This window comes from Spermophilus citellus, assembly GCF_964194105.1.
Source record: "Spermophilus citellus genome assembly, chromosome: 14".
In the NCBI taxonomy this organism is placed as follows: Eukaryota; Metazoa; Chordata; class Mammalia; order Rodentia; family Sciuridae; genus Spermophilus; species Spermophilus citellus.
The window spans coordinates 1433087-1456103 of NC_138194.1; the positions used below are offsets into that span (position 1 = coordinate 1433087).

The following is a 23017-nucleotide window of genomic DNA, read 5'->3' on the forward strand; positions in this document are numbered from 1 at the left end:
AAAAATCCTTCACAGACATATATTTGCCAACATATTCTATTACAAAGATTCTCATTACTTAAGTTTACTGTCAAATATTAAATTATATTTAAAGTATATGTTTTAAACCTATGAATAATACATTGTTAGTTTTGATATGCCCTCTACTAGTTCAAATCATGTGGTAGTAAAATGAAAATCTTGCTGAAAATTGCCAGAAATGGCTTTGGAAAACAGCTTTAAACCATGTCATCATTATTATTCACTTTAATATATTTTATGTTTAAAACCATGCAACTATTCTTACTATTTAAAAGGAAATACTAAGAAATACAGGTATTTTAAATTTATTCTCAGGTGATGACACTATCCAAAAGAAAAAACCCACCTACAGCTATTTTTAGCATTCGTTACCAATATGCATAGGTACCTACCTTTGCATTAATGCCTGATATATTTACTTTTTGAAATACAGATACTCTAGCTTCACAAATGTTTAACTTACAAAATACTCATTATGTGTTGCACACTAACAGTATTATGAATATTCTATCCTACAAAAATACTGAAAGCAGATTATCATCACTGTATAGCTGAGAACACTGGGGAAGCAGAGATGTAAACTGAATACCAGGCTGTGTTCCTCCAGACAGCTTGCAATCCTAGACCCACAATGAAAATCTGTGGTAATAATATTGATGAAGTTGTCAATGGTGACATAAAAAGTGGGTACCAGAGTCAAACCCAAAGGGCCTAACAAACTAATTGCACCCTGCATACTACCAAAGAACTAAAGCACTTTAGATTTATGAATTGACAGCATTGATTCTTGAAACACCAAGGCATTTAGTAAGTGACTAAACAAATGACTTGAACGAATGATTTAATAAATGTCAGAACAATATTATGACTATTTAGTATCTACCATTCTAAAAGAAAAAAGGAAAGTTGTCTCTACCTTAAACATCCAATTTATCAAAAACAGTTTTGTTTATATATATATATATATATTCTTTAACTAAGATGATGCCAAAAATTCAATTAAGGCTAGGAATAAATTTCTTAGGGACTTAAATGTGTTGAGGACTATGTGTCTGGTTCTGATAGAATATAAAGCAAGATAAAATAGGAAAGGAAGACTGTAATTAACTTAGAATGATAGAATTTCAAGTAACTTTTATCTTGGTCCTTAAGCTATACTGGGTTTTCTAAATTTTCTGTATAGGTTTTAAACCTGAAAAATTAAAAAAAAGAGATTTCCTTTATTACTTTTAATCACAAAACCTTCAAGCAATACAAAAAAATTTAAATGACTGTTCCTTGCTTTAGAAACAGAATAAAACTAATGTTAATTTTTTTCAATGTACACTAAAAATTCAGTTTATTATTTAAATACATACTGTACCATAATCATGTTTATATATGTGTACATAATATATAACTGAGTATGTTTATATATGTGTACATACAAGCATAGATACATCTCTGTTTTCCTAACTGAAAACAGAGACTTTGACAGCCAGAGTACAGCAGAGAACTAAAGAATGGTTCCTGGAATATAGTACACATTTCATTAAATAACAGCTACTGCTTTTATTTTAGCTCCCACCTTTATTAAAATTATGGAAATAATTACTTGATCCTTTATTTCATATTGTATGTATGTGCATGCACGTGCGCGCGCGCCCACACACACCGACACACACATAGATTTGAGCAAAGGCAAGAGACAAATGTCTTCATGCTATTTTATTTCCTGTTTCAGCTTCTACAAGTATGAGAACAAAGTAAACTATTCATGTACATGCATGAGAATTTGATTCTATTCTCTCAAAAAGGAGGAAACAAACAATGCAATATACTTCGGAATTAGAAGAACTAAGGGAAAAAAAGAAAAAAAAACTACATCTCCAGATGGAAGTTAGGTTAATGCTCTGATATTAGAAAATGTTCACTGAGACTTTGCACTAATCCCCTCACACTGGAATTTCCTCCTGTCACTACAGCAATAAAAAAGCTAACAAAAACATTTATATCCAATAAGCAAGTTCCCTATAGCATTCAACATTCTTGATTATTCTTGGTTTTTAACCCAGGCAACTGAAAGCTTCTTTCGATATTTGGAAGAGTTAATTCTCTAGTGTTAAGGCTAATAAATGCATACAATTGACAGAATTTTTAAACAGCAGGTAGTATTATACTCTTTGTAGGTAAGAACAATTTGAACTCTTAAAAATTCACAATTTTAATTCACCAAAAATAACCTTAGCTTTGAAAATGCAGAACTTTCAAATTCCAAAGACTGCTATCTATATTTTAAAGAAAAATTTACTGACCACACAAACAAATAAACAAACACACACAAATGACCTCATTAGAGCTATTCACACATTATAACCAGAAAACTGTCAATATGTTATTTTTAAACTTAATTGGTAATTTATTTTGTTCCTCATTTAAAATGACAGGTGGTTCATACCTTCTTACAAATTCTTTGGAAACCCACTCTAATGATGAAAATTTCACTCATAACAAAATTTTATGTGTTTAACAACTTACTCATGTTCATTGATATAAAGTTCTGCAAGTTCATGCCAGGCTTCTTGGTCTCCAACAAATCTGGTGGGAGAAAAGGGGGGAAAAAAGTAAATGTGTAGTTATTCTGTAAATGAACAGCATGGAGGCAATCAGGAAAATCAAATGCAAATTCCATTTTAATTAAAAAAGATTTATCAGAATAACAAAACACAATCCTCTTGTAAAACACTCACTGTTCCAGATACTCATTCAGCTCCCGAATGGCCTCCACATTTTTCCCCTGGGCTTTTCGAATGGCAATCTTACGCTTTCTGGCAGCCTATGGGTTGACATTAATAAAGGATTAGGCTCTCAGGATTCCCTGGGTTTTTGTAAAGAAGGTAATTTGACTGTGCAAATTATTATCTCAATGCCAGTGAAATTCCATTGTGGAACTACTGCTTAGTGTGAGTTTATAAACATACCCCATGATATCCCACTGGGGAATTCAAACATTCCTGTAACAATCACATATGCTTTACTTTTGATGCATACAATGTATGCATCAGTTCATCCAAATAAACAGTCATCTAGATTCTGATAATTACAAGCCAGCAGGGAATCCTAATCTTTATCCAACCTAAAGTCCTTTACTCTGTCTCATTCATAAGATCCATATCTTAAGAGGTAGAGGAATAGGGGAGATTAAGGGAAAAATCTCACCATGGCCCCTTGAATGTCATTATACAAATATGGCTTCTGACAATGTTTTCACAATTTTAAGAGAAAAATCTACTTATGAGTCTTTCAAAAGAATAAAACAAGTCTTGACAGAAACATTTTGTAATAAGCATTTAAAACTCACATTAAAATCTTAACAATAAATACAAAAATCAATGCCATTAATCTATACATTCATCAAATATATATTAGATATCTACTTTTTTTGGTCAGGAACTATGCCAGGCAATGAATATATAAAGATTAAAAATGAGATAACCTCTTTCTCAGTCTCATGAGAAAGACACATTATGTAAAAATTTTAATGCAGTAAGGGCAATGATAAAGATATACAGGGTGCCAAAACGACAAGAAAGAGATAACACAGGCTGTAGCACAGTGGAAGAAGTGTAAGTATAAGAAGCAAAGAGGTTCCCAGACCCATATTGAAAAAGAAAAGGTGAACAGACGTTAGCTAGCCAATCCCTAAAAAACAAATGCCAAATGTCTTCTTTGATATAAGGAGAGTAACTAAGAACAGAGTAGGGAGGAAGAGCATGAGAAGAAGATTAACATTAAACAGGGACCAATGGTGGGAGGGAAAGGGAGAGAGAAGGGAAATTGTATGGAAATGGAAGGAGACCCTCATGGTTATACAAAATTACATACAAGAGGAAGTGAGGGGAAAGGGGAAAAAACCAAGGGGAGAAATGAATTACAGTAGATGGGGTAGAGAGAGAAGATGGGAGGGGAGGGGAGGGGGGATAGTAGAGGATAGGAAAGGCAGCAGAATACAACAGACACTAGTATGGCAATATGTAAATCAGTGGATGTGTAACCGATGTGATTCTGCAATCTGTATAGGGGGTAAAAATGGGAGTTCATAACCCACTTGAATCAAAGTGTGAAATATGATATGTCAAGAACTATGTAATGTTTTGAACAACCAACAATAAAAATTAACAAAAAAAGAAAGAAAACAGGAAGTTATATGGTATATCAGGAGAAACACATGAGCAAAGGGACAGGAAAAAAATTGATGTGTATAACTAATTCTGAGGTTAAAGTAAAAAGTCAGCAACTGGAGAGGACTATACAAATTATTAAATTGCATTCCCTCAATCTCTATTCAATTCAAATGCTGAAGGATAAACAATAAAATACTCTGATTAGAATTGTTAAGCTTATTAATTATGATACAAGACTTGTTGCTTTATGTAAAATGCACTACAAAAGATACAGACAGAGGTAAAATCCCAAGTCTCTTTAGATTAATAGGAGCTAAACCCAGTGGGGTATAGACTGAATGATTTGGGATTGAAGAAGTGAAAGTTAAAAGAGTAGAGAAATCAAGACATTACCTGACAAGTAAAGCCAAGAAAAATATTTGTAATCATGCTAACAATATTTGAGTAATAAAAATGACATGTTTTATGAATGCATATCCCTGATTATTTGGCTCATGCCAAAAACCTGGAATAATGCCTGCCACATGGTAGGCACATTCAAATATTTTTAGGATAATACCACTATGAAAAACAATAAAAGTGTAAGTTTAAAAAGTCTCAAACTTTAAAGCTCTGAAATTAACTCAAATTTTAAGGCCATTATGATTGGACTTAAAATAAGACCCTTGTCTCAAATCCTATAAATACTGAGGAACATATAATCAAGAAACTGACTTCTTTGGAAAAATATAATATCTGATTTCACCAATCAAGCATCATTTGAAGCATAATTTACTCCTTTCATTTTCCATGACACTACTTCTTCCATAGGCAATATGGTATAGCAAAAAAAAAAAAAAAATCCAGCTTTTAAAAACAAAAAGCTAGGAAGGTGAGTGCATGTGTGTAATCCCAGCATCTTAGGAACCTGAGGCAGGAGGATAACAAGTTCAAGGGTCAGTCTCAGCAACTTAGCTAGACCCTGTCTCAAAATGAAAATTAAGAAGAGTTGTAGATGTAGCTCTGTGGTTAAGCACCTGTGAGTTCAATCCCCAGTATCTCAAATAAAACAAAACAAAACAACATGACAAGTAACTTAAACCCACATATCAGCTTTCTTAACTTCTTCAAACCTCAGCATTACCATCTGCATCCAAGTATCACTGTGAAGCAGCTAACACAGTACCAAGCATATAACAGAATTAAGTAAGTATTATCTACAGCTTTTTCAACCTATGGTCTATGCTTAACATTTATGTGTTAAGTCTTACAAAAAAGCCCTAACCATAAGATCTTTAAAGGAAAGGCAAAGACTACTTTAATTATTTATATCTTATCCCAATCCTTACAGGATTTATAACCAGCTAACATACTATAAAAATGCAGTTAAAACTTGCTGAAAATTTTGTATGCAAATGTAATGAATAAGACACAAAGAATAAATATATATAGCAACAACTAAAAGGGTAGTAAAAACATTGTAATGAATACCATTATACACAATATGAATTTCATGAAGTACAGTGTACAAGGAACACCTAACTTTAGCTTATTTTTTCAGTTATTTGACCAGGCACCCTGCTGAACACACACTAATGTTTTACCAGTCTTCTGCAGAATAGAGTTTGTAAAGCACCACTCTAGAGTGTTGAAAAGAAAATTAATCTTTCAAAATGACTTAAAAAAACAGTCCTTTTAAGCCAAGTATAGCAGCACAGGCCTGTAATGCTAGCTACTGTGGAGGCTGATACAGGAGAAACATAAGTACAAGGCCAGTTTGAACAACTTATTGAGACCCTGCCTCAAAAGAGATAGATAGATAGATAGATAGATAGATAAATGGGTTGGTTATATAGGTTAGTGATAGAGTGCCCCTAGATTCATTCTGCAATATATAAAAAAATTAAAAAGTACTATTTATAAAAATAAAGGTGTACACAACTTTCATTCATCAAAGAGATAGAATTAGGATCTGGAATTTCAGACTCCTAGATTATTCTATGACACATGCTGAAAAAGAAGACTCTATAGTGGTACTAATTAAATAATTTGTTAGTATTATTTTGAATTATGTGTTTTTGTGGAAAAAAGAATATCATAATTATACAAGAACTAAGTAAAACAAATTTAATATTAAAATTAAATTGAGGGATGGGGTAGAGCACTTGTCTGGCACATGTGAGGCACTGGGTTCAATCCTCAGTACCACATAAAAATAAATTAATTAATTAAATTGACTTTGTAAAGGTCAGTTTTAAAAATGAAGTGTTTTGGACATTAAAACCAATCTTTATAACAAATGCTTTAAATTAACATCATTTTCCAGTCAATATTAAGTAAGATTTGCCCTACTGGACTGCACCAGCTGGACTAAATATATGAAATAACTATTTTTCAAGCTACAGGACATCAGGCAATGAAAGACAGTGATCCCTGAGAGGTGGGAAGCAAACCAGGTGAGACCTACTTGTATTGTCCTAGCTTACCATCTTTAGAAATTTTTAAGGCTGCCTGTGCAGGGAGCAGAAAAGCAGATTGAACCTAGTTGAGTTACAAGAGTTCAGGGAAGGAACTGAGTCCATAAAGACCAAACACACTAGAGTACATAAGACAGAATACCGGAAAAGCAAAGAAATTACAGAGTAAGAACTCTGGCACGCTGCAGAGGGTTTCCCCTGAATACTCAGCTTTGTACTGACTACTGCATACAGATAAGGAAACTAACCAAAGGAGAAGGAACAGAAAGATTTAGTACAAACAGTAATATTAATAAGTAGACTAAATGTTAAAGTCTTAAATAAACTTCTAGTTTGCATTTCTTTCTTGTACTTTGTTTTCCTGTAACATATAATGATATTCTGAATATTTTGTTTGGCTCAATCTTTGCAAAAGTCAATATATATATTTATAATAAAAACTGTTCTACATTTTATAAATGATTAAAATTTCAGTTGTAAAACATGAAACTTCAAAAAGTACTCATTAGGATACAGAATTAGAAAAGAAAAGCCTCATTTAAGGTATTAAAAGTCTTGCCATGTAATGTATATGTAAAATTTTAAATACAATATATATACAACTAATTGTAACAAAAATACTGATTCAAAAAATTAAGATGAAGCTGGGCATGGTGGCCCACACCTGTAATCTCAGCAACACAGGAGGCTGAGAAGCAGGAGGATCATGAGTTCAAAGCCAGTCTCAGGAACAGGGAAGCATTAAGCAATTCAGTAAGACCCTGTCTCTAAATAAAGTAGGGCTGGGGATGTGGCTCAGTGGTCAAGTGCCCCTGAGTTCAATCCCCGGTACCTCTCCACCAAAAAAAATTTAAGATGAAAATAGAAACACACATCTCAGTTTTTGTGTATTCACACACAGAACAGTCCTGGACACTAAAGGAAGTAATGCATAGTAATCAGCTGCAAAAATAAAGGCATTACAATTTTATGGCTGGAATGAACTTGAGGAATAGGTAGTAACAGTTAAATCTCTTCATTTTACATGGATCAAAACCAAAAACCTAGGCTTACACAGCAAATCCTAGGATTCCTGAATTTGTACACTTCTCTTCTCTGCCATAGTTGTTCTATGGACACTTATTATTCAGCCATCCAATTCCTTATCCAGTGTCCTACCCAGAGTCAAGCGATACACATTTCCCTGAAGCCACACAAAATCCTGGATTTTAAATGACCAAGCAACCAGAATAAGGTTCAAAAAAGGCTTCTCTTACCTTCTGGAACTCACCCAGAACATACAAAAAGGGCTCATAAAAAAGACCGATTTCTATCATAACTTCCCTAGTATATATAATATTCTATGAAGAATCATGCTTAGGATACTTGAAAAAAATAAAAACGAAAATTTGAAAAAAATAAAAACATTGTTGTTTTTCGTATACTCTCTGAAAAAGGCAGGTACAATCTAAATGACTAAGTTTAAGTACAGCAATTTGTGTATGGGGACAGGTAGCTGCCATGTTCCATTTCCAATTCATTGCCATTGCTTTTTTTTCATGATTAAGAACATTAATCATGAATCTAGAATAATTAACTAACTATCCAGAGTTTAATTTTTTTATTCTTTTTAATTTATTTTTATGTGGTGCTGAGGATCGAACCCAGGGACTCGCACATGCTAGGCGAACACTCTACCGCTGAGCCACAACCCCAGCCCCCAGAGTTTATTTCTTACTAGCTGTATAATCTTGGAACAAGGCACTTGAATTTGTTATGATCCTGTTTGCCCATAAAATAAAGTTAATAATATTAGAGAGGACTGTGGTGATAATTAATGAGATGACATATGTAAAGTGCTTAGCTTAGTGAGGGCCCACAGTAAATATTCAAGAAATGTTGCATTTCATCATCACTATCATTACCATCATTATTTTCTTTAATTCTATCAGTCTTCCTTTCAATTATACTTATTTATCACACCTTCTGCTTTGCAGAAAGCTGCAGCTTTACTCTAAGTTGGCTTTAAAGTAGAAAAAAAGCCCAGATTAATTATATAAACTATTATTTTATCTGAGCATGTTTTACTTGTACCGAGTTAAAAAAAATGAATAAACATTAAATAAGCTATATAATTATTTAATCAATGCTAACAACTCCATTTTTGCCCTCACAAAGATCAGCAGATTTTTAGCCTATACCATTTCAAATAGTTTATCAGTTTCCTTAATCAACATTCTAAATTAATAAGCTGAAGGCATTAAGAAATACAATAACTGCTCTGAAAACCCAATGTTTGATAGTGGAAATCACTCTAGCAAAAGAATACCATGGCACAAACAATTTATAACCATTCAAAAATAAATTAACTGACCAACAACACAGATTCTACTTTTTTTCCTCACTAGGCATAAGTAAAATTCAATGCCTGGCCCCATGGAATTCATATCTTCTAGGTGAACTATATATAATAACTATAATATAAATATATTTGGGAAGAAAACACTACAGAAATACAGTATTTTTTAAATTTCAGTATGAATATAAAGGATATTGTGATTTTTGCTGAAATATTAAAAGGGGAGATGGCCACAGGGAGCTACCTCTGAGGATACACTAGATTTGAACCATTATGCTACTATAAGAATTTCCCAGTTAAAACCATGTATAATGGTGTTAAAGTAAAATAATCAAGAAACTATATAATATTTCAAACCCTTAAAGACAATAAATAATATTCAAGTGTACTACATGTTTTCTCTAATATAACACACAATTGGTCTAGCTAGCAATTTTTCCTGAAAGGCACACCTTTAAGAAACTAATTACTTGTGAAAAGACAGCCCTTGATTGAAGGGCTAAGGATTGAAGGATTAAGGTCTCCCAGCAAAATAAAATCCAGTACTCCCTGTAGTCCAGATTGAGGACCTGGGAAGAAATGGTTAGCTGGCCAGCAAAGGAAAAGCACAGTTCCAGATTCTCCTGCCTCCAAGAATATGTGGCATTTTAAAGCACCTTCACCCTTGGCACAGAGACAGTTATGTCTAATACCAAAATAAGATTTCAAATATCTGATTCATCACAATAGGCACTTCACACTTCAGGAAAAAAAAAAAACCTAAATCCTTCTGAAATATAAAACCAACTAAAAGACAATAATTATAACACTTTCTTTTTGAAGGCATTATTCAACAATTATTCATTGAAGGCCTACCATATGCTAGTTACATTGGAGGCTGGTGACCTAAGTTTTTCCCTTCAAGAAGCATTCAAATGGTGGGCCACTTCCAGCTTAGTCATGGTAGCTAACTACCAAGCCACCGCACTTGCTGCTGCTAGAGTTTCTGGACAAGTTAGAATCAAGAATTTACAATGTGATAAAGGGAGTGATAAGGAAATTGCTGGTATGCTTCTAGGATTTGATGACTTTTGTAATATGGTATTGGAAGATGTCGCTGAGTTTGAAATTATGCCAGAAGGAAGAATTACTAAATTAGATCAAATTTACTAAATCAAAATAACAATGCTGGTTCCTGGAGGAGAAGAACCTGAAGTGTGAACAAATTTCCTTGACTTATGCTAGATTCCATTTTGTTTTATAATGGAAACAAAATGGAGTTTTTAAAAAATCATTTAAGGTCAAGATTCTCTAAAGCTAATTTTCCAGTTAAAGGGAAATGCTTTGAAGATGTATAATCATTTTTCTAAGTTAATCATGGTTATCTTGGAAAAAGAAGAAATGAGTTTGTTTTCTGAAGACTAAGAAATAAAGGTGCTTTGGGCTGTTATTTATTACACTATAGTAGTCAGTGAAACAAAGATTGTATTGTCTTGCCATTTGCTTTTCTGTCATTTTATATCTGTTTCCATCCTCATTTATATTACCATTTGTTTTTCAAACAATTGTTCCAAACAAAAATGATGAATTCTGATTTTGAATCAGTACATTTAAAATACATGAGTTGATTGAAGAATTCGATTTGAACTAAAAAAAAAAAAGCAGCAGCATTCAAATGATGGAAAAATCTATATTTTAAAAGCAAGCAAAACCTAATAAAACTGACTGGTTTGGGGGTAATCTAAGGAATAAAAGTTTACAAATAGTCCTGTTTAATATTTCTTTGTGATGGTCTAGTGAATGAAATCTTCACACTTCAGAGCTTATAAAACATATTCACAGCTAATTTTTAATTAATATTTTTATTACAAAACACACTTAATTCATTTCCCTATCCCAATAAATTCCACCTGTTCTAGTCTTAGATCCTCATTATCTCTGGCCTGAAATAAAACAAGCTCCAAATGATTTATCTCTTCTCAAATCCTTCAAATCATCCCACATTGCTGACAAGTTATTCTAAAAATATCTGCAGGTATTTCCTTAATCAAAACTTGACTTCATTTTCCATACTCTGAGAATAAAACCTAAAAATTTGAAGTATAGCATACCAGCTTGTTCTATAGACTCTCTTGTTGCACCTCTAACTACTCTGTACAACAAACTCAGAGGTATAAAATACAATTCTCCTTAGAGACAAATGAATGAGGAATGAAATCACAGATATGAAATTGTATTTGAAAAATGTATACAAGGAAGCACTTTGGAAAGAGAAATACAAACGGTTTCTTAAGCAATATTAAAAGATGTTTGACATTACTCATAATGGAAATAACAAGATTACATTTCTAACCAATTAAAATGGCAAGGATTGAAACAAAACAAGCTGATAATACATAAGTAGAAAGGTTACAGGCAAATAACCACTCTGGTCCACCATAAAAAGTAAGCATAGATTTGTGACTGCTAGAAGAAACCATAGGGTCAACCTCCAGGCACCCATTTCCCTAATAAGACTTGTAAAGCTCAAGAAACGAAATCAATAATCAATAGTAGATGCCATTAAAGTTTCTGCATAGTAAAGGAAACAAGAATAAAATAAATAAATAAATAAAGAGCCTACAGATGGAAAAAAAATCTTTGTTAGCTACTCTTCTGACAGAGGATTAATATTCAGAATACACAAAGAACTCAAAAAACACCAAAAAACTGAATAACTCAATAAATGGACAAATGAAACAGAAACTACTCAAAAGAAGAAATGCAAATGGCTAACAAATATATGAAAAAAAAGTTCAATATCCTTAGCAATCAGGGAAATGCAAATGAAAACTACACTGAGATTTCATCTTGCCCCAGTTACAATGGAAAGCTTGAAGAGTACAAATAATAACAAATGCTGGCAAGGATGTGGGGAGAAAGGATCACATGTATATTGCTGGTGGGATTGCAAATTAGCACAGCTACTATAGAATCACTGTGGAAACTTCTCAAAAGACTAGAAATGGAATCATCATATGACCCAGTTAATCCACTCCTTAGTATGTAACCAAAGAAATGAAATCATACTATAGCAATATGTATATTCCAACGTTTTTAGCAGTGCAATTCACAATAACCAAGTTATGGAACCAGTGTAGGTATCTATTGACAGATGAGTAAAGAAAATGTGATATGTATATATGCAAATGGAGTTCTACTCAGTCATAAAGAAGAATGAAATTATGGTATTTGCTGGTGGTAAGTGGATAGAAATGAAGAACATCATGCTAAGTGAAATAAACCAGACTCAAAAAGTCAAAGGTTGAGGATTTTCTTTTATATGCAGGAGCTAGAGAGAAAAAAAAAGTAAGTTTATGAAAGGACAGAGTCATAAATATACAAGAGAAAACAGCAGGGGAAGAGGATCAAGAAAAAGAGAAAAAGAGGGAAAGGTACCTACTGGAAAATGAAACTGACCAAATTATGCTATATGCATGTATGAAGACAGCACAAAGAATTGGAATTATTCTTCTTCACAAATATATGAAAAAATGTTCAACATTCTTATGCATAATCATAAGGCATCAATTAAAAAAAATAAAAAGAAGACTAGTAGAATAGAGAAAGGGGATGAGAGGAGGTAAAGTGGAAGTACTGGGGAATGAAATGGAGCAAATTATGTTATGTGCATGTATGAATATGTCACAATGAATCCCACTATTATGTACTAACAAAATGTGTTCACTATAAATTGAAAATTTAATGTATGGATTTTCTGACCTAGATACACTACATCTAGGGATTCATCCTACAAATGATATTCACTTGTCTGAGAGGATGATATTAGAATCAATCTAAGAGTTCACCAAAGGGGACTTAAAACTATTTTTCATCACAGGGACTACATATCCATGCAATGCAATGCTATACAGTTACTCAAGAGGATTAGGTAAAGGACGTGCTGATATGGCTTGATCTTTAAAAGACATGGTTAGGCAGAGTATGACACTACTTGCATTTCCAACCAATCTCCCTGTCAAAAGATAAACACATGCACACACGTGTACACACTCACAAGCTTGCACATGCAAACACTTGTCTGTGCAAGAATGTCAAAGAAAAAAGATAAATAAAAAAGAATAAAATAAAAAAGAATCTCAATACCAAAAAAACCTGTCAGTGTCTGCTTACCTAAAGGAAGGAGTATTGAGCTCAGAGATAGAAAAACTTAGGTTTTTGCATTTTTTATTTTGTTATTAATGCATACATAAGTATGCATTACTTAACAAAAGAATATTTTACAACTTTAATAGGCAGGTGTCCCATTTCATCACCTCAAAATAAAAATTTGAAAACTTTCACTCTAAATCTTCTTAAGAAATTTTTCCAACCCTAAGGGGGCTTTGTATTTTAATGATAAAGCTTACTCAGGTCATTCACTTGGATCTGATGAGGCATACTCATTCTTCAAGGTCTATAAGGCTCAAACCTCATGCAGTAAGTCACCAAAAATCAGAATTTAATGTATTTATATATAAGTCCACAATGTGTTCATTACATCATGCTGATTCCCTAAAAGCATGAGAAAGATGCTATCTAATATATTCTTCTGTTTCCAGCACCAAGCATATTGCAAACACTCAACAAATGTTTCTGAAAGAATAATAAGGTGTGGGAGGGCTCAAGATTGCAGAATAGATAGACTCAGCCTTAGTTTGGTTCTTCAAACACAACTGCTTGTGGAGGTGGGTAACTTGGGTGAGTACTGGAAATTGCACAGACAATGAAACTAAGTGAATTCCAGAGAATAAGGAGAATGATGGAAGCAAGAGAAGCAAGATACCCCAGTGGTGGGGGAAAGGGAAACTTCCCTCCAAGGAAGTAAAGGTAAAAGAGAAAGTGTCACAGTGTGACTCAGAAAGTTCAACACTGAAGACAAACAGCTTAAATAAACAGGTGATCTGGAGTCTGCAAAACAAGCAGGCTTTAGAGAAGAAATTCATTGCATCTCTCAATAAATTCTCAGATCCTACTGTCAAAACACTAAACTCTCTGGGGATCATAAAACTGAGAATAATCATACTTCAGGGTTCCTGTGGATATCTTCTTGCATTTAGTGGCTGGGCAGTGGCTACAGGAGACAGTTGTGGTTTAGATAAGTGTTTCTGACTTAATCCAAGCATCAATGGCTATGACAGGAAAGGGAGTGGAAGGCACAGCAAGCAGATCAGCAATGCTGCCCTCTGTGATGTAGAGCAATATCAGTTGCATGTAACTTCAAGCAGAAGTCAGGTCTAAACGCTCAAGGATAAAATCTAGTCAATAACTTGGTCCCTGCATAACCTCTCCATCCCAGAGCTCCAAGTTTCAATTCTTCTGACTTCTTTCCATCCCTTTGAATCATTCCAGGGATCCAAATATGGCTTTGACATTCACCATGCCCCAGGGTACACAGACTAAAAACCTCCTGAGAGAATATACTCCAGGTGTCATACACACTCTGCCCAAAATTGGTCAGCCAGAAGGTTTTGCTGCAGCTCTGACATATGCCATGTACCCAGTTCTGCATGAACCCTAACAAACACTTCTACTTAAAGAAAAGAGGTATACAGGCTCCCAGCTGTTGACCTATCCCCAGAGAAGCATAGATACAGGGAGGCTGAGGTCTGGTTCTTGGGCAAATACCCCACAGTAGCAGCAGAAAGAGAAAACACAATAGTTGATTACATCACATCTATGTGAATCCTCTACATCAATCACAGCTGCATCTGGTCAGAGTGCATAGGGCTCATAAGCCTGAAGTGGGTGCAACAGAGGGGGAGCTGTGTGATTCCAGCTGGCCCTCCTTGTGAAGCACTTAGATCTGTACCAGTCTCTGATCAGAGAACAAGAGCTTCAAGCCTTTCAATGTACCTAGAACACCAAGAATCAGAATCACTTTCAAATAATAGAGTTACTATGAATAGTGCTTTGGGAGCTAATGACTCCATAATAGGAGTAACCACACAGAGGCATATCTCACATTCTCTGCCACCTATACCATATGTGCCTAAAGTACTGGAGTATCCCCACCCTAACAAGTCTTGCAGAGACAATGGGTCTTTCTAATCCTGTTATGGTACACTCTGTGCCCAAAACCACAAATTGTAACCAAAAAAGTTATAGGAAGATTATACTATGGAGTCAAATTGGAAATAAACTCAATATTACACAACAAATGAAAACTCCAAGTCACATTAGCAGAAGAAAGGCACATACTGTGAAGGCTATCACATGAAAATGGACGAAAATCATTAGAACAGATGCTCAAATCTCAATACAGAAACACAGAAATATGAAAAAACAAGGTAATATGTCACCTCTCAAAGTTCTTCACAGTAAAAGATTTCAAAGATATTGAAGTGGGTAAATGCCAAAGTAGTCATAAAAATCATTTTTAAAAGCTCAATTAAATCCAAGAGAAAACAGCTGAATGAATTAAAAAAAATTCAGGATATAAATTCAATAAAGAGATTGAGATTTTATAAAAGAACCAAATAAAAATCAAAAGCTCAATACACAGGAAAAAAACTCAGTTAAAAGCCTCAACAACAGAATAATCAAGTAGAAGAAAAAATATTAAAGCTTAAGAACAACTGTCAAAATATTACAGTAAGTCAGCAAGACAAAAAGACAACATACAAGGTCTCTGAGTATTATGACTTGGATATGGAATGTTCCCTTAAGGCTGATGTGTTGAAAGCTTGGTCCCCAGTGCAGTTATGTTTGGAAGTCAGACTTTTGGGAAATATTTGGATTATGAAGGTTCAGACTTCATCAGAGGACAAATAATTTGATAGTATTTATTGGGAGATGGTAGAAATGGTAGAAGGTGGGACCTAGTTGAATCAGTAGTCCTTGGAGACATTCCACTGGAATTATCTCATGTCCCTGCTACTCAGCTTCCTGGCTGTGATGCCACTAGTGACTATATCTTGATACTTGATATCTTGTCCCTAACCCCTTTTTGTGCATGTGCACTTGCTATTCGTCCCTGAAGTTTCCTGGAAGCTCTGCTCTACCATACCTTTCCTCCATGATGTTCTACCTCAACTTAGGCCCAAAACAACAGAGTCAGCCAATCATGAACTGAAACTTCTGAAACTGAGTCAAAAAAAAAAAATCTTTGCTCCTTTAAGTTGTTATGTCTGGTGTTTTGGTCACAGGGATGAAAAGCTGACTAACACACTAGGACACCATTAGAAGATCAATTGTATAATTTGCATACCAGAAGGTGAAAGCTACATTAGAGAGAACAGAAAACATATACAGTTATAGAATAGCAGAAAACTTCCTAAATATTGGGGAAAATATACAGGTACAGGAGGCATTTATATCCCTAAATAGACATGGCCAAAAAGAACCTCTACACAACATGGTTATAATGCCAAAAGTATAAAATAATGAAGAATACAAAAAGATGCAAGAGAGAAGCACCAAGTCACACAGGTAAACAAATCAACATAACAGCATATTTCTCAGTAGAAATACTAAAGGCCAGAAGGGCACAGGACAATATATTTCAAATCCTGGAAGAATATAACTGCTAACCAAGATTACTACTCCTAGCAAGGTTATACCTCAGAATTGAGGAAGAAATAAAAATTTTTAAAGGTAACACAGATTAAGGGTGGGGGGGGAGTGGAATTCACGACCTCTAGACCAGTACTACAGTAGATGTTTAAGGGAATTCTATACTCAGAAGAAGAAAGATAAAACAAAATCACGAGAGGATGTAAAAGAACAAATCTCACTAGACTATACAAGAAGATGTGTGTGCAAATGAGAAATAGAAAATTGACATTATCAATACAATAAACCAAAATAAATTAATAATAAGTATCGAAATTTAAAAAAAAAGCCTTCAAATAAAGAAAAGCTCAAGACTGGATGGATATGCTGCTGAATTTTACCAGACTTTAAAAGAACCAATACTAACCAAGATGGCAAGCTAATAAGACAGTTAAGATTAGAAAATGATTCAAAAACTTTCCTATTCTACTTTTTTTTTTTGAGTACCAAGTATTGAACTCAGGGGCACCCAAAAACTGAGCCACATATCCAGCCCTATTTTGTATTTTATTTAGAGACCTGAGTTGCTTAGTGCCTTGCAGTTGCTAAGGCTGGCTTTGAACTTGTGATCCTCCTGCCTCAGCCTCCCAAGTCACTGAAGTCACAGTCCTATGCCAAGGCGCCTGGCCAATTTTACTTTTTATTAGTATCTTGATAAACCAACAGAAACTATTTCTTACTTTTGTAAGAGCAGTGTTTTATCTTTTAAATTAACTTTAGATAATCCTCAGGACAATTTGGCAACTTACAGTGTTAGTTGGGTCTTCTTGTAAAATTCGATCATATAGCTGTACAGCATCATCATATCTATTTAAAAAGAAAAAGGAAAATCGAGAGTCATTATCTTTAAAATGCAGTGATAATAGTAAATACAGAAAAAGATTTAACTGGCAGGGCTTCAACTGCATTCATAATTGATGTCCAAGTCTTCTCATCTGCATTTAAATGGAAAGTTTACTACAATCTAAGTTTTTAAATAAAAACACACTGTATATAAAATACTTACCAGAAAACTTCAAAAAACACTGATTGAATTTGGTCTGAATACAAAGGTAAAAACTAGCAACACTGTTTGAAGAGATAGAGCAAGCATCAGAACCAAATCTGGGACATGGCAGAAATGTTAATGTTAATAAGTAATACACAGTATAAACACCTATGTCCAAATTAATGGTTCTAATGGAAAAAGGGGACAAGAGGCAAAAACAGATGATAATGTAAACAGACGAAGATTCATTTCTATGTCTCTGATTATTAGAAAAGCCTTACAGATTGAGGACACCAAACCATAAGAATATATTCAATACTCTTACTGAATAGATCATGCTGGATGACATTCTCACTGGTATGACTCATCTTTTTATCCTACCATTACAAACATAAATCTTTGAAAACAGACTTTATTTTCTATGTTTTGTTCCTCATGGACACCTCTCTCAGAATATTTGTTCAACTTTCTCATTGTTCACAGCTAACTATCAAATACCTCAAACTCAACAAGTCTTTCTACCAGAAATATTTCTTCCTCATTCTATGTACTTTTTTTTCCTTTTTTCCATTTGGTAGATAACATTTGAACATTCAAGATAGAAAACCAAAAGGCATTTTTAATTTATTTTTCTCTTTCATTTCTAAAATGTAATCGGTAGCCTATTTTCTGACCCTCTCAATTTCTTTTCATCTTACTCTCTCTACAATCTCTGCTACAGTTTATAATTCTAGTGCAACAATCTCAAAACTGCTTCCTTTCTGAAACTACTCACTACACACCCATATTACAATGTTCTTACAGACAAATCCAACTGTTATTCTTTCCTTAAATTCCTATAATGGTTTCCTATTACTCTCAGTTGAAATTTCTTAGTAGGGTATATGAAGTCCCACACAATCTGGTACCTGCCTGTACCTCTAGCTTCAGTCCCAAACAGCAACTCCATCATTCATTACATTCTAGATATAATGAACTCGTAATTCTCCTGGAGTACCTACAGATGTGCTTCTAAAGTTATCATTGAAGAGGGAGCAATAGACTACGCTTCAATTAAAACAGACTATTTCAGCCAGTCATGGTGGTGTACGCTTGTAATCCCAGTGGCTTGGGAAGCCTAGGGAGGAGGATCATGAGTTCAAAGCCAGCCTTAGCAACCCCGAGCACTGAGCAACTCAGTGAGACCTTGTCTCTAAATAAAGTACAAAATAGGGCTGGGGATGTGGCTCAGTGGTTGAGTGACCCTGAGTTCAATCCCCGGTATCACAGGAAAAAAAAAAAAGGACCATTTTTTTTTCTCTTTTCCATTACTAGGTTAAGAGTACACAGAATTCTGTTTTCTAAAAAGATTGTTAACTCCAATCTAGATAATAGTGTCATTCATTTGCTTTGAATGTGTTTATGTGTTTGGGTCTGTGCATGCATGTGCTATGTATATTTCTCAAAACAACCTTTACAAATTGGCAATATCTGTACTTTAGAGGCATAAATTTGAAAAGAATTTAAAAAGTTAAATAATTTTTTCAAGTCAAAGCTAGGAAATGCTGAAACAAGACTTTGAAGCCAGCTCTTACTCCAAAGCATGATCTAATTTCAGAAGGTTAGAGATGGTAAATGGGTTACATTACCCATTTCCTGGGAGTAACTGACAGGATTTGTGATGAGAAACACTTTGACACTATTCTAGAACTCGGCAGCAAGAGACCTTGTGCAATGAATGATGTGCCATGAGCATGAGAGAACCTAACACAATCTCCATTTTGCCATTTTTAAATGGAATCACATTGTTCACAAGATTTGGTTACCTTTCCATGGCTTCAAATCTCATGCCTGTTAATCGTTTGACTCTATGACTGCCAGGGAACTGTCTTCTTAACTCCTGAAGACAAAACTGAAAAAATAGTTGGTAAAAAAGACTTGAACAGTAGTAATTACCTTATATATATTAAATGGGTTACAAAGAATGGTTTACATAGTTTTTATTATGTCTGAAAATTTCTTGTTAGTTCCACTTAACTTTTCTGTTCTTTTGTTTTGTATTTAAAAATGGATGCTAGAGACTAAACTCAGGGCCTTTATGTGGTAGGCAAGTACTCTACCTCTGAGCTACAACCCCAGCTCTCAACTAACTGTTAAGAGAAATAGTCAATACTAATTACAGAAAATATTCAATACAAGCCATGCACCAAGTCTTAATCATATATATATATATATATATATATATATATATATATATATATAGCAAGTTAAATATAAAATAGGCCAGGCATGGGGGCTCACACCTATAATTCCAGCAACTGGGGAGACTGAGGCAGGAGGATTGCAAGTTCAAGGCCAGCCTCAGATTCTCAGGCTCTAAGCAACTTAGTGAGACCCTCCTTCAAAAGATAAAATAAAAAGGGCCAGGTATGTTGCTCAGCAGTTAAGTACCCCTGGGTTCAATCCCCAGTCCAAAAAATAATAATAATAATTAAATACCTACCAATGCCAAGTCATCTCGACCATAGTCTAGGGCTGCAATCATCACCTGTTCGTATATGATCCAAACTAGATAAATAAAGAGGGGGAACACAGTTTAAAATAAAAATCTGCTAGACATAAATTAATGTATTCTTTAGTTTGTGATACTTTAGAGAATATAACTTATAACTGAAAATTGATTTATTATTTCCAGAATAATAAGGAAAGAAAGCATCCTTTCAGGTATATAAAATATTTTGGTATCTTATGAGGTAAAAAAAAAATCCAATATTAAATACTTTTACTATTCTAAGATTCTTCATGAAATACATTTTGGCAAGACATCTGGTGACTTGTAAGCTTTAAAATAAAAATGCCTATTTGATAGCCTCAATTCTACTAGCAATTTTTTTAAGAAAAAAAATAAAGTATTAAATTTTATGAAACAAAAAGTCACAGGTAAGAGTGATCTGACCAGTAGAAAATACGTAAGACAGGTTAAAAAAAGAGAGAAAAACCATAAATGAAATGTGCTGAGTCTGAATGTAATAAATTAACAGACGAACTTACTATCATCTCCAAGCTTAGAAGCATATTCATTAATTAACTCTTCTCCAACTTCCACAATTTGCTCACTATTTCTTGAGTTTTCTTCTCTCCATTTCCTCATTTTATCTCGCATTTCTAAAAACATAAGCTAGTTATTTTTTCGTATTATATACATACACACACAAATGATAGACATAAAAATAACTGACAAAATGAAATCTACTATTTGTGTAAAGAAAATAAACTCATATTAATGTAGAAGTCTACCATATCTCCAAATTGATAAAGTAGTACATAAATTGAATAGATCGTTTGGAAGAATGAAAAAGCATCAGAAGTGATCTATCTTTAAAAGTAATGAATGGCATGAATCTGCTACACAGATGCTTTTTCCTTGAAGCAAGAGTGTGTCTTAACTTTTGGGGGGGTCACAGACCTTTCAGAGTTTGATAAAAGTCAGGGATTATTCTTCCAGAAAAATACAATTATCTATAGAAATTTTTAAATACTCCAGGTATTTTGAAGTTTACTCATTGATCCAGGAATATAAAAATTTCATTATAATTATTATATTAGACTACCAGCAATGAAGAAATATTCAACATAAATTTCCTTAATGTTACAGTGCCATGTAAGGAAGTAAAAGTAAAGGAAATCTTTTGTTATTTTAAATGAGGAATAATATAAATAATGTAAAATAAAGCCAAAAGCACTGACAAAAATAAAAATCAACAGAACAACTTTGCATATTATAATACAACAGGGAATTCTGCAAGTTTCAAAGAACAGCATTGCTATGGTGTGAATGTATCTTCCAAAGTTCATGTGTTGGAAATATAATCCCCAATGCAACCATGTTGAGAGGAGGAACCATTAAAGAGGTGATTAAATCATGAGGGCTCTACCTAATGAATGCACTATGTCATTATCACAGGAATGGGTTATTTATCACAAGAGTTGATTTCTGATGACAGTATGAGTTTCAGCTCCCTACTCTTCTGCACATTGTTTTGTCCTACTGCTATGGAATAACACAAGCAAGGCCTCTGGTAGATGCAGACCTAGATCCTGGACTTCTAGTCTCCAGAACTGTAAGTCAAATAAACTTCCCATTCATTAAAAAAATGTCTGGGTTATTGTCATAGCAGCTCAAAACAGACTAAGAACTAATAATAATAGAAATACACACACACAGGTATCTTATCTAGTCCCTTTTTTTCCCCCACAATATTAAGGACTGAATGTGCCTTCTCTCAATTCTTAATGCCCAATGTGATGATATTAGGAGGTGGCGCTTTTGGGGAGTTTATCAGTGCCTTTAAAAAGAGTAAGAGACAGGGCTGGGGTTGTGGCTCTGTAGCAGAGTGCTGGCCTAGCACTTGCAAGGCCCTGGGTTTGATCCTCAGCACTACATAAAAATAATAAAGTAAAGGTATTGAGTCCAACTACAACTAAAAAATAAATTTAAAAAAGGTGTTAGAGACTGTGTCTTTTCTCTTTCCTCTACATTAGGTGAGGAGGCTTCCTACCCTTACTAAACACTGGCTCTTCGAGCACCTGCTTCTCAAATTTCCTAGCCTTGAGAACTATGTGGAATCAATATTTTTTGTTTAGGATGTCCAGTCTATGGTATATTTGTTACAGTAGTCTGAAATGAGTAAAACACATAGTTTAAAATCGACCATCCAATTCATCACATACATGCTTCTTATTACTATCTGAAAATCTTACATATATTCTAAACTTTGAAGTTATCACCTTCTTCCTTCTATAGACATACACGCTAGACAGATTTAAACAGTTGAATTGAATATTGTTGAACAGATGAGTTAAATGAACAGTACACTGGAGCTCTATATCATAAAAAGAAAATTTATCACAAAATGAATTTAATTTAAAAAAATGGCCCCAGAATTGGTAAAATCATGACAAATCATGAAAGAGTAATATACAGTTAATTTCTTCTTCTGAAACATATAAATCGGTTTATATTTTATTCTGCACAGAAATGACCTTGAACTAAGTTTTAAAGGTCAAAAAGGAGTTCATAAGGCAAATAAAGTAAATTTTCTTATTAAGAATTCCTGGGGCTGGGACTGTGGCTCAGTGGTAGAATGCTCACCTAGCATGCATGAGGTACTTCAGCAACACAGAAAAATAAAATCAATACATTGTGTCCACCTAAAACTAAAAAATAAATATTAAAAACAAAAAGGGAGGAGGAAGAGGAGGAGGAGGAGGAAGAGGAAGAGGAGGAGGAGGAGGGCCTAGCTGGGCGTGGTGGTGCATGCCTATGATCCCAGCAGCTCCGGAAGCAGTAGGATTATGAGTTCAAAGCCACCCTCAGCAACAGCAAGGCACTAAGCTGTCTCTAAATAAAAAAGAAGAAGAAAAAAGAACTGTCTCTAAATAAAAAAAGAAGAAGAAAAAAGAACTCCTGAAGGGCTGGGGCAGTGGCTCAGTGGTGGGG

At 34.1% G+C, this 23017-nt stretch overlaps 1 protein-coding gene and 1 pseudogene across 2 annotated transcripts in view; one reads left to right on the forward strand and one right to left on the reverse strand.

The window, feature by feature from the left end:
* The window catches only part of LOC308633612 (ER membrane protein complex subunit 2-like), a 35061-nt gene extending 12251 nt beyond the window's left edge, over positions 1-22810 (reverse strand). Inside the window, exons 1-7 of the mRNA XM_081266512.1 lie at positions 22670-22810; positions 20569-20682; positions 20021-20085; positions 19344-19429; positions 17300-17357; positions 2751-2836; positions 2539-2598 (exon numbers count right to left, since the gene is read on the reverse strand). Coding sequence (XP_081122638.1) covers positions 2539-2598; positions 2751-2836; positions 17300-17357; positions 19344-19429; positions 20021-20085; positions 20569-20682; positions 22670-22676 — 476 coding nt within the window. The 5' untranslated portion in view covers positions 22677-22810. The remainder of the gene's footprint in view (positions 1-2538; positions 2599-2750; positions 2837-17299; positions 17358-19343; positions 19430-20020; positions 20086-20568; positions 20683-22669) is intronic.
* LOC308633624 (U6 snRNA-associated Sm-like protein LSm5) lies at positions 9918-10178 on the forward strand (annotated as a pseudogene). The gene has a single exon. The product of its transcript is annotated as a U6 snRNA-associated Sm-like protein LSm5 (transcript).
* Positions 22811-23017: the final 207 nt, after the last annotated feature.